Source organism: Panicum virgatum, chromosome 4N, assembly GCF_016808335.1.
Source record: "Panicum virgatum strain AP13 chromosome 4N, P.virgatum_v5, whole genome shotgun sequence".
NCBI classification, from domain to species: Eukaryota; Viridiplantae; Streptophyta; class Magnoliopsida; order Poales; family Poaceae; genus Panicum; species Panicum virgatum.
The window spans coordinates 33,474,735-33,487,986 of record NC_053148.1 but is presented as its reverse complement, the minus strand read 5'-3'; the positions used below and the strand labels follow the sequence as shown (position 1 = coordinate 33,487,986).

Here is a 13,252-nt window from a genome sequence, read left to right as displayed (position 1 = left end):
AATTGTGGATCATGACACCGAATGCCTTCCACGAGCAATTCTCGCCGATGCTCGTCTGAACATAGGAGGTGCTCCATCTCTGGGATTTTCGGAAGGACCGACGTCAGCAGCATCGTGAAGTGTATTCTGAGGACACTTCTTGTAGTTATGACTCAATGATCCACATTGGCTGCAATGCTTTTGTGCCTTGCTTGCTTCCGACTCGTCCATACCATTCCGAATACGACGTGTCTGACGGCGGCCTTTGCCTTTCTTAGTGGCTGGATCAGGAATAAACATTTTATTCTCATTATCCTGAGTGAAAGGCCCCACAATTCCAATCCCGTATACCTCATGTCCCCATGTGGATACAGCTGCTTCCTTGCTGAAGTACGGTGAAACAAATAGTCCTGGTTGTAACGCAGACTCTGCACATGCCGCAATGAGATGGGAGCATGGCATATGCAATAACTTAGGCTTCATGCAGGAGCAGAATGCTTTGCCATCAACTGTAATCAAACTCTCCTGTACCACTCTATCTCTACGGATACCACGACCACTTCTATCCTTACATAGAACCTCAAATCTATGCTCCATTGTACCTGTGGATATGGCGCGGTGCAGTTTGGCCTTTTCAATCTTCTCTTGCATATATTGTGTCACTCTTTTGCAAAACTGAATTTGGGGGTTGCTGATATTTATGCTTGCAGCCGTGTAACGCTCTCGGAAATACTTCATGCACCCATACATGATGAACTCAACAATTCCCACAAGTGGAAAGGCACGACAAGAACGCATAACCATATTGAAACACTCTGCATGGTTCGTTGTCTGAATACCATACCGTATTCCGTTGGTATCATAAAGGAATGACCATTTCCCCTTAGGTGCACCTCGAATCCAGTGTGAAAATGGCTTCTCAATTGAATCCCTAGCCTCTGCAGCCTGACTCGTGCCTGCTCCTGATGCCCTTACCTTCACTAGCTCTGCAGTCAACTGATCAAGCATCTGTCATAATGCATTGAATTTTCTCTGTTGATTTTGGGTGCACAATCTCTTAAACAGGTTCTTAAGATCCTTGTTCTTGAAGTGTTCATAGAAATTTGCACCCATATGCCTAATGCACCACCTGTTTTGGACATCATGCCATAATGGAGGCATTGTCGCAGTTCCACGTTGCAATTTCAGAATTGATTGCAGGATGCCTGCATGCCTATCACTAATAAGGCACACATCTGGACGTGCAGCAACAACATGATTCTTCACTCGTTCAAGGAACCAATACCAACTGTCTATGTTCTCATTCTCAACAAATGCAAATGCGAGCGGAACAATTTGGTTGTTGCAATTTACACCGATTGCGGTGAGTATCTGACCTTTATACCTTCCAGTCAAAAATGTGCCATCAATGCAGATCACCGGAAGACAAAACTGAAATGCTCTAACAGAAGCACCTATGCAAAAGAAGGCTCGTTGCATAATTCTTTGTCCCCTAGTCACGGCTGGTAAAAGGTATGTGTCATAAAAGCTTCCAGGATTTCTAGCAGCAACTTGGGATAACATACGAGGTAGGTTATCATATGATGCCTCGTATGTGCCGAACCGCATCTCGAACACCCTTTGTTTAGCCCGCCATGCCTTCAAATAACTGATTGTGTACTGGTAAGTCTGCTCAATGTGTCGAACAATCATTTTTGGCTCATAATTTAGGTTGTCCATAATAAATCCATACATTTGCTTTGCAACAAAGTCGCATGATATATTGCGATGCGAGGGAAGAACTTCTGACAGCAAATAAGTGTGCTCTGTGACAATGGAACATTTCCAGTTTGACTTCCATTTTCCCTTGAATGCATGTACTCGCCATGGACATCCAGCATTCACACACTTCACCTCATATTCTTTACTGCCAGACTTTACGACTCTGAATTCTCGTTTCAATGAGATTGCCCATAGTCTCACAGCATCTTTTACGGCTTCAATGTTTGGATATGTTGCACCTTGCACTACCTCATTCCCTCTGTACTCCCACTCCTGATTTTGTACATCTTCTGCGACATGACTGCCAAAACCATGCTCTTTCCACTCTTTTGGCAATGAGTACTGCTCGCCATCAGATGAGTCCTCATATTCTTCCATCTCTATTGCGGTTTGGTCTTCTGCCTCCATCTCGTCCAGAATGCTATGTATCCTCTCTCCCTCATCAGCAAGGCCCTGTGGTCCCATGTTTTGGTTCTCTGTCTCTTCTGACTCATCTTGCTCAACATAATTGGTCTCTCTTCGAATACTCGGAGTTTCTTGATCTGCACAATGTTGGATTTCATTTTGTGTCTTCTCCTGGATTTGTACAAGAATGGCCAGAGGCCACCCACGCTCTAGAGCTGCTTGCATGTACTTCTGCCAGTCATCAGTGCTGTGTATCATCATTAATTCCCATAATTCACTTTATACCTCCCAATTAACAAGAGACTGGACAGTGATCACATGTGTCAACGGATCAACATGGAACCCACGCTGCAGCCACTTACATATGGAACCAAAACTCCTTTCCAGAGGTTTATCTATGTCGCTAGATGTGCGCTTAAAGGCAGAAAGATCTACTCCATTTGGCCCATACATAACATTGTATTCACCATAAAATACTTGAAACTACATCTTGCTCGACATATCTGTATATCACATAATATTTATCGAGTTATACTCTTTACTTCACTACCTTATTCAATAATCCGTAAAAACTAAGTATGAAATTCAATTACAACGTATAAGTATTCATAACTACGTGATGACACTCAAATTCTATACTGCATAAATGGTTCTACTAATTTTCTAAACTAATTTACTACTACGTAACTACAAACTAAAGTATCATTGAACTCCTACTTAAATGGTTCTACTATAGCACTAATTAAATCAAATTACTCATATTAAAATACGTAGTACTTAAATATAATAATATTTAAACTAAATGTACTAACCTGCAGATCACAAGTACTGAATCCGGCAGGGCTTCGCCGCTTTCCTTCTCCTCACTTCTCTCTTTTTTTCTGGAATTTTCGGGCTCAAATGAGGAGGGAAGGGGAGGGCTGGAACTTATATAGGGGGTACCCCCGGTCGCCCGGGGGGGGGCGATAGGCCCCCCTGTCGCCCGCGGGGGGGGGGGGGGGGGGGGGGGCGACAGGCCCCCTGCCGCGCCCGTGGGCAGGGCCCAGCGGCGGTCGCCCGTGGGCTGGGCGACAGGCCCCTGTCGCCCCCCCAACGAGCGACATGTTTTTTTTTATTTCCAGGGATCTTATTGCGAATTTGAAAAAAAAAATTCACTTAAAGCCTGTCGCCCTATGGGGGGGCGACCGGGGGTATTTTTGAAATATTTCAAAACGGACATATATTTTTGAAATTTTAATTTTTAAAAAATATAAAAATGAAAAAATTTCATGTGGTGGTGGGTCGGAGGAATCGGATAGACGATGCCATACAGAGCGGTCCGGCCCAAACTGATAGGCGCCGGTCCGATATGGCGATGTTGCGCTTCAGCGCTGTTAGGGAGCTGTGCGTTGTGGATTAATTTTTACCTTTGCTTTGATCGATTGCCAAGTCTTGCAATATTTTTGTACTAGTACCCACGCGCTCAATTTTACTTTGTTTCTATTTGGTTATACACAATTGTTACGACTTACAAATAGTGAAAGACTGTTAAGCGGGCTAACTATTCCTTTTCGAAAAGAAAAAAAGATTGTAGTATTTGGTCGCGTTGCGTACAGCCTCTTGCGATTCTTTTTGGTACTGCAATGCAAAGTAGGGATGGGGAAGGGTATTATACTACGAAAAACGAAAACGGTCAGGATTTTCCCATTTTTATGAAATTAACAAAATCAAATATGGTGAAAAACAACTATAAAATTAATGTAAATGATAACTTTTATATTTTTCTAAAAAATGGAAAGAGTCGGAAATAATATCATAATACGGAAAACAATATCGGCCCGTACAAGAATTTCCCGGCGTCGTAGAATGCAAGTGAATACCCAATAGTATTTTTTGATTCTGCTAATTAATTACGATGGCATACCACTCTAGTTTATTTCTCATTCCAAATTATTTATGCGGAATGCCACCCTAGTTCACTCATCAACTTTTTGGGTCAATCGAATGATCCAAAATATAGATAATTTACATCCCCAGTTGTGCATGTTTGGATGCAAGAGGTACATAAAAATCAAGGTTTTAAATAGCCGGCTATAACTTCCGCTATAGACCGCTATAGCTTCTAGAAAGGGCGGCCGCTATGGCATTTAGCCCGCTAAATTCCGGATATAGCCCGCTAAACGCCGTAACGGCAGCTCTACCGCTAAACGTCGTAGCCGGCGATTTAAAACCTTGATAGAAATACATATGACTACAGCGTTTACAACAACATCGTTTCATAGACTAGTAGAAGCACCGCATTGATTACATGAATATAGTACTCGAATTCTTCCTTCTAAGGCCGTGTTTAGTTGCACTTTGTAAAAATTTTGAAAAGACATCTTTCTATATTTGAAGTACTAAACATAGACTAATCACAAAAATAATTGCAGAACTCGTCTGTAAATCGCGAGACGAATCTAATGACCCTAATTAATCCGTCATTAGAGGTTATTTACTGTAGCATTACTGTAGCAATTTAGCATCTAATTACAGCCTAATTGGGTTCATTAGATTCGTCTCGCCATTTACAGACAGCAGTCGCAATGCGTTTTTTATTTCGTCTAGATTTAAGTCTCCATGCAGGTGCCGGAAATTTTTTTTGGAATTTTGATTTTTGTAACTAAACACGGCCTAAGTTACATGTATTATATATCACTTCAAAGGCGTACGAACAGTCACTTTCAGATATTTGGACGAGGCACAGGCACAGGCACAGGCACAGGCCGTGGCCCAAGAAACATCATCGTCCTTCGTTGCTAGTACTTGCCATGCTGCTGAGTGCTGATGGTCAGGAAGGACACCTGACCATTCAGCGTTAAACTCGGTGAACCTGCAGCTGGCCCCAGGATGTTATCGACACGAACCAATATATCGAGAGCGCGACGCACAGAGAAAGATTGACAGGTCACCCGAAAAACAAATTCAAATTTCTTCCTTATCAATCAATCAACAGTCACGAAATCTCTCCGATGCCGAGCCCTCACTTTCCTTGCATATGCATTCTTAGCTGCTCCCCTATATATCCACCTCACGCCTGCATGCTATCGCCATTGCGCGACCGTTCCAAGGTGCAGATGGCGGAGGAGGCGTCGGCCATGGCGGAGGCGGCGGAGAGGCGCCGCGGCGAGGCTGGCGGGGAGCAGCGGAAGAGGAAGAAGACGCTGGGGCGGCAGAAGATCGAGATCAAGCGCATCGAGGGCGTCGCGGCGCGGCACGTGTGCTTCTCCAAGCGCCGCAGCGGCCTCTTCAAGAAGGCCGCCGAGCTCGCCGCGCTCTGCGGCGCGCACGTCGCCGTCGTCGTGTTCTCCCGCGCCGACAAGCCCTACTCGCTCGGCATCCCCTCCGTGGACGCTGTCGTCGACCGTTACCTCTACCCAGCCTCCGCCGCCGCCGGGGAAGCTCCAGCAGGCGGCGCGGACCCGGCGGTCCTGGAGGAGTTCGAGAGCGAGAAGGAGCGCCTGGACAAGGCCATCGCGGCGGAGGCGCGCAGGCGGGAGGCGCTCATCGCGGCGGCGCGCGCGGCCGGCGTGCCGGACGGCGACGACGTGCGCCGCGCGGGGATGCCGGACCTCCTCGCCACGCTCGCCGCGCTCGAGCGGGTCCGGGCCGAGGCGATGCAGCGCGTGCGCGTGCATGAGGCCATGGTCGAGGAGATGACGATGCAGCAGTGCGCGGTGGCGGTCTCCGGCGACGCCGGCGGCGCCTTCTACTGCGCCGCCGGCGCAGGCGCTTTCGCGGCTGACGGCGGCGCCAGCAGCAGCAGCAGCCATCAGGGGGTCTTGTACACGCAGATGCTGATGGGCGGCGACGCCAACCATGCATCGATGCCTTTTGCTCCGACGAAGCCTCCTTATCTTCCGCCGCCGCCTTTCAACTACGGCTCTCACCACAACCAATTCGCCTGCTACGGCTACGACATTGGAGACGACGGCAGCTGCCACGACGCCGCCGCCGCATATGGAATGGAAGGGTACCACGGGACAACGACGACCTGCAACTTCTTTTGGTAGCAATAATGCGACAGTTCTAAAATAATACTCCCCCGTTCCAAAATGTTTGGTCGTTTTGATTTTTCTATATTCATATATTTTGCTATATATCTAGGTACATAGCAAACACTATGAATCTAGAAAAACCAAAATGACCTACATTTTGAAACGGATGGAGTATCACTTGTTGCAGCTCTTGCGAGAAAATTAATTATTGTATTTAAATGCAGCTTCAAGCTGTGCCCTGTTTTTAGTTCCACAAGCATTCAAACAAATGGTTTCGAGTGATAGAACTACTCCCTCCGTTCCAAATTATAATTTGTTCAACTTTTTTTACCACAAGTTTGACCACTCATTTTATTCAAAAAATTAAACAAATTATCACTTCATTTGTTATGGCTTGCTTTAGTAATAAAAATTCTTCAAAAATGACTTAAATTTGACTATATTTGTATAATTTTTTGAATAAGACCAGTGGTCAATTTAAAAAAAATCAAATAAATTATAATTTGAAATGGAGAGATATATAGACAATATATGAGTTGAATAAGAGTCGATGGGCACCTTGTTTTAGCTGAACATATTTCGTTAAACAAGTTGATATTGTATTTTCTTTATAGTCGACTTCATCGCAGAAAACTAATTATTTAATAATCACTTATTAAGGGAAAATTCTTCCTACATGTGTTGATATTAACTTCTGTGTGCATGTGAGATCTTCCATATCAAATATGCGTGTTTGAGATATTCTTCATGCTGACTTGCTGATACTGACCATGCATGATGCTCGGTGTTGAAGTATAATTAATTAATTATGTTCCTTTTATCGCCCATGCCCAATTTACGACATAGAATTGGAAGGTGGGGCAAGGCTCTTTCCTCTCTAGTTTCTTCAAGAATTTCAAAGGGATGAATGTCTCGAATTTTAAATTTAAAAATAAATTAAATGATAAATACGAGCCAGACATTGTTCATGTCGGTACCCTGCAACTGGGGTACCCACTCCTACTGTGCCAAGACTCGCGTAGTTATCCGTAACTACGCCCTAAGGAGCTGAGCAGCCGGACCCCTGGGGTCCGACTCCATCTCACCGGACCAACGGTCCCGGACCCGCTTCCCGCTCGGGGACGGGTCCGGTGTCACCACGTGTCCTAGAGGTGGAAAAGCTCAGTACCTGTGGCCGCGGACCCGGACCCCCGCAGGTGGGTCCGGGACCTCCACGTGCCATCCGGACTCCCGCAGATGGGTCTGGGACCTCCACGTGCCTATCCGGACCCCCGTGAGCTCTCGGCTCAGCTAGCTGATCGGGAGGGGTCCGGAGCCGCCACGTGTCACGCAGGCGCGGGCGCAAGCCTTCCGCTGGAAGCTCCCTCACCCACCCGCATTAAGTGCGAGTAGTTGAGGCAGGCTCTGCTGCCTTCGGGCACGGGGCAGCTTTTGTAAGTCCACACTGTGGATCGCCAGTTACCGAGGCGGCTCGTTAGTTACCAAGACAAGCATTAAAGACTCAGCGCCGCGCGCACGGGCGCCGAGTCATGATGACCAGCTACTGACTGGAGCAACAGTGCACGCTGCTATAGTGGACTGAGTCAGTAGTTCGGTGCTTCATCATGACCTCGACGCGCGGCTGCAGAGGCTAGACCATCCCTGGTCAGAAGCTATGCACGGAAGCCGACGACAATATCTCCGGATCTGAGGCATTGAAGGCCAAAGTGTAGTTTATAATACATCGTCGGGTCCACATGTCGGGGCCCCGTTCAGTGTACGTGCTCCCCTTGGACATATAAAATGGAGAGCACGCCTGCTAGAACACAGGTTCACACAAGCCCAGGCTCACGTTGGACTCAGCACCAAACTCTCGCAGATACTCTCGAGATCCTCAAAGATCCTCAGAGACCCTCAGACTCTCTCGAGACTCTGCTGTGGATACACACAAGCTCACCCAGACTCAAGCAATACAGCACACAGTGGACGTAGGGTATTACGCTCCGGCGGCCCGAACCACTCTAAATTGTTGTGTTCATCGTGTTCTCCCTCTGCTCGTGTTCTTCCTCTGAGATCGGGCTAATCCTAACTAACCCCCGAGTACTCACCCTTTGGGCTTAGGCTGGTGCACTACGCCACCCGGCTGTGGTTTGCCACGTGTCGGGTGCCACAATTAGGGACACCCTAATTGGAGTACTAAAACCACTTTCGAAAACACAAACACATGTTAAGGCAACTGGGCCCACAAAGGCCCCCGGCCTCCTTCCAAATCTGGAAGAGAGGAAAGGACTCAAAGAAGCCTAGCATGTGGCCCATTCGCACCCCTCTCAGGCCCACCGAACAATCTCCGCCCCGCTCGAGGGTAGCGGATCTACCCTCGGGCGGGTCACTCATCTCCGCCTCGCTCGAGGGCTCCCCTCGGGACCCTCGACCGCGCAATCGCATTTCCGCCTCGCTCGAGGACAGCGGACCTGCCCTCGAGCGGGTGGCCAATCTCCGCCTCGCTCGAGGCCATCTCTCGGCACAAGGGACAAGTGGCCCCGCCGCCCAACCGACCGCCGTACAAAGGCATTAAAGGCCAGCTACTCCGCCACGGCTCAAAGGACGGGCGGCGTCAGACTGCCACTCCCGCAGTGGATGTGACCGGCGTCCCGTCCACTGACCCCGGTCACTGCTCTACCACCCCAGCCGCTATAGCAGCACTGTGGAGCATTCAACGCGGTACAAGACAAGTTGGCGCCGCCCCCGTTACTGTCACGCCGACATCAACCATCCGAACACACATCCCCCTGGGGAAGGGGTCTGGCGATGTCACGTGCCCTTCCGAGAGGGGCACTCCGCATGCGCGGGCGGGACCCCGGACCTCCCTCTTGTGGGGTCCGGGACTTCCACGCGCCCCCGGACCTTCTAGTGCGCACGCTCGCACCCCGACCAGGGAGTCCGGGACCGTCCCACGCCATTACTACCGCTGGGACTCTGCAGGACGGCCGCCGCCATCTCCACGAGACCAAGGACGGAGCCCAGGATGACGGCGACGTGCGTCGCCTTCCCACAGTACACTTCCTACAGTGTTCGACCACTGTACCCGCGATTCAGGGGAAAACGACGACTTCCGCGCCCCTACACTCATGTACGCCGCCCCTCCTTACAACTATAAAAGGAGAGGGTGGGCTTCCTTTTGGGCAGGCTGATCGACTCTCTCCAATCAAAGGTTGGAAGTAAGTTCTCTGAACTCCCCCTCAGAGGACTCTCAGCACGACTGAGCACTCATCTCAACCAACTCCACCTCTAGCAGAGACTTGGGAGCTTCTCTTCCTCTCTCGCCTCGCTTGTATCCCCTACTACGAGCACTTCGGGTGCAAGATAATACAGTGCCCTCGCACACCCCCTTTGCTGGACGTACGGCCCCGCGGCCGGAACCAGGATAAAACCGTGCGTTACTGTGATTGCCTCTTGCATCATCATCTGGGACGAGGAAACACACAGCATTTACTAGTTGGGATTCAGGCCCCACGGGTCGGAACGCCGACAGTTGGCGCGCCAGGTAGGGGAGCTGCGTGACTTTTTCTCTCTTTTTCCCACTTGATCTCCAGGAATGGCGAGCAGATCGAACCCATACCCTATGGGTGTTTTGGATCCGTTTCTATAACACCCTAATTTTAAATTTCAGCATTTATTAATAAATTTAAATGGCTTTATTCCATTTCTAAGGTTTATTGTGTTAGACTGGCATTCAATCTAAATTTTTGTTCCTTAAATAATTAAAATTCATCATAGGTTAATTTTGTTGTTGCATCATGCTGGAGCATCTTTTCTTTTGTTGTGTGGTTAGGTTTTGAATTCAAATTAGTTTGAATTCAATTAGTTGTATTTGGTTAGAATTAGGAAGGAAAAGAAATAGAAGTACAGAAGAAAGCCTTAAACCCAAACTCAGAAAATCCAAAACCCAGTCCGGCCCACTACCTCAGCCCAAACTCGCGAGATCCAGCCCAACCCGGCCGGCCCAGCTCGCCACCCCGCTCCTCTCCCCGTGGCCCAGCTGGCTCTCCCTGCCCAGCCCGCTCCCCGGCCCGCCAGCGTGCCACTCGGCCCAGTCCCGCGTCGCGCACGGCCTGCTCACCCCGCACTCGCTCGGGCCCGCCTGCCAGCGCCCGCGGCCTACGCAGCTCGCCCCAGCGCGTCGCCCACTCACACGCCCCTCTCTCCCTGCGCACCCGGGCCCGCCTGTCATCGCCCTCCTCCCCCTTCCTTCTCCAGTGCGCCAACGAACCCCGCCCATCTCGCCGGAGATCTCGCCCGCGCGTCCAGTGGCACGGACGCCCAGGACCCCAGCCCCTTCATTTAAACCCCACGACCCCCCTGCGCCTCTCCCAATCCAACAGAGCGCTGCCGTAAACCCTAGCCGCTCGCCCGCCTCAGCTCTGCCCCTGCGCCGCCGCGGACTCGCCGCTCCGCCGCGATTTCGCTGCCTCACTGCCTCCCGAGCCACCACAAGCCTCGAGTTAACTCCGCCGCGTGCCCAGAACCAACACAGAGGCCGCCTTTCCCCAACACCGGACCTCGTCATCGCCGGAATCGCGCCCTGTCCGCCGCAGGTGAGCAAGCTGCGCCGCCGCAATTGTTCGCCGCCGTGGAACCTCGGGCCGCCTTGACCCTCGGTCCTGCTTTGCAGCACCGCCAAGACTCGATCCGTGGAGCCTGGACGCCCAGAGGAGCCCTCCATTGGCCAGGCCCCGAACTCCGAGCGCCGCCCACGACCTTCGCCGTCGTCGCCCTTCCGCTGCTACTCCAGCCATCCCTCGCCTTGGTAAGAGTCAGCCCATCTCCCGGATGCTTTTACACCATAGCTTGTACCCCGTAGGCCACCCCCGTAGCGGGAACACCCCGGCCGGCGAAGCGCCACCGCGCAGAGCCGCCGTCGTTCTTGCAGGCGCCGCCCAGAGCCCTACCCAGCCTCGCAATTGCCTCAGGTGGTTTACGCATGTTGCGTAGACCCTTCTGGACCCTAGCGCCGGTCCGTTTAGCCCCCAGAACACCGGATTTGAGGAAGTCCGGCGAGGTACGGCCGCACGCCGCCGCGGGCACTCACCCCCGGCGACCCAGCGCCGCCGCCTGAGCCCCCAATCACCTAGTGCCGCCCGATCTCGAATGGACGGCCGAGATTAGAACGGCGCCCCCTTTGATCCTAGCCACCAGATCTGGATCTGACGGTCCAGATCTGAACGTACCGCTTCGCCCTGCCCACTTTGCTAAAGAGCCCTCGGGCTTTTGCAATATCAACCCGCCGTCCCAGCCAGGTCAAAAATATTTACGGTTAGGCCCTGTTTTTATCGTTTTAGCCCCTGAGTTTTACCAGAATAGTACCCGCCGTCCAGGCTTAGTCTTTTTGCGAGTTAGACCCTAGAGTTTTAGTTTAATTATGTTTTAGCCCCTGGTTTTTGCAGAAAACCCCCTGGAACTTAGTTTTTCTCGCAGATAAGCCCCTAGAACTTGTTTTTGGCCTAGAAAATGCGTTTTAGCTCCGTTTTTAGCGTTCTTTATATCCACGCGATCGTTGTAACGCGTAAAACAGTATTAGAGTAGTTTAGTGCGCTGTTTTTATGTATTGATGTACTGTTTCTTTGCTTTTTGTTAGTGTTTGCTTATATGCTTATTTCGTGCAATGTTTTGGCCATGTGCTCGTGAGTAGACGTTGATCCATCTGAGGAGCCCCAGTACCAGTACCCGGAGCAGCCATCTTCGGAGCAGTTTGAGCAGCAGCCAGAGCAGTACGAGGAAGGCAAGTATAACATGAACAACCTATCACCTTTAAATACATTTTCTTACTGCATTTAATACTGTATGCCTATAAGGATTTCCTAGCCACTTTATATCCTTTATATACATCCTTTGGGTTGCATTTTGGTTAGTTGTGCTAGGTTGCTGTGCTATAACACACTCTGGTCCTTTTTAATTAATTTGATTAATGGTTTACTTGAACTTAATTCTGAGAGTGGCACTCTGTGTGGCTTGAGTGGCTCACGTCTCGTTAAAAGATGTTTTTTGTAGAAACATGGTTTAGGGGGCCAGCACGGTGCTTAGTGCTTGGTTGGCCACTCTCCATAAGGACCGGTTCATAGAGCGACAACCTGGGACAACAGCGCTACCACAAGGCTAGAATGGGATAGACTTGGCTTACTAATTAGGTCTTTTTGGTTTGGAGTAACTTACCTGCGGGGCAAGAGTAGTAAGCTTCAATGGTCCCTGCTACTCCGGCTTGGTCTGTGCTTGGATTGCGCTCCTGTGCTTGTACCCCCGGAGGTGAGCCCCATCGTCGCTGACCTAACTCTCGCGGTTACGCCTTACCAACGAGATTGTTTGTAACGGCCTCGTAGTGAGTCGCTAGTCATCTCACCTAAGGAAGTGTGATGAACCTCTGGCGTAGCTCACGACTTGTGGTTAAAGATGTGCAACCTCTGTAGAGTGTAAAACTGGTATACTAGCCGTGCTCACGGTTATGAGCGGCCCAGATCCTCCTTTTGATTAGTGGGGTTGTCTCCTTCCGACGAGGAAGGTGCCTCTCGGGGTTACCTTGGTTTGGTTTGGTTTGGTTTGGTTCTCAGTAGTATCATGATTAAATTTGACTAATTACTATGTAACCGGGTTAATGGTAATTCATCAACTTGTAGTAAATAGCTCTAATAAAATTTTGCCAAGATTAAAAGCTAATGCAGTTGAGTCAGCCAACCTTAGAGCCTCATAGTTTGTGTTATACTTGTTGAGTACAAGTTGTGTACTCACTCTTGCCTCTTCTCTACTTTTTCCTCTTGGCTACGCTACTGCTGCTCAGTTCCTGCCGACACAAGGGAGTTCGTCCAGCGCTACCAGAACTACGAGGACTTCTAGGTGTTCGTCTCCCAGTCGACGTCCCTGTGGCGCCCTGCTTCCGCTTCGGAGAGCTTTATCGTATTTTGTACTTCGCTTCCGCTGTATCAGACATTTTTGTCATTATTGTAATAAATAACATTCGTATTCGCTTTATTATATCTTTTACGTGATATGTGCTATGATATACTGTTCATTCTGTTGTATATACGTGTGACTTGATCCTGGCACGTATATGATTGCTCGGT

General features: G+C 49.8%; 1 protein-coding gene across 1 annotated transcript; it reads left to right on the top strand.

Moving 5' to 3' along the window:
• The first annotated feature begins 5,075 nt into the window (after positions 1-5,075).
• Positions 5,076-6,420, top strand: LOC120670978 (MADS-box transcription factor 21-like). Its single transcript, XM_039951168.1, has one exon. It carries the CDS (start codon positions 5,136-5,138, stop codon positions 6,174-6,176), a length of 1,041 nt encoding a protein of 346 aa, XP_039807102.1. The 5' UTR covers positions 5,076-5,135; the 3' UTR covers positions 6,177-6,420.
• Positions 6,421-13,252: the final 6,832 nt, after the last annotated feature.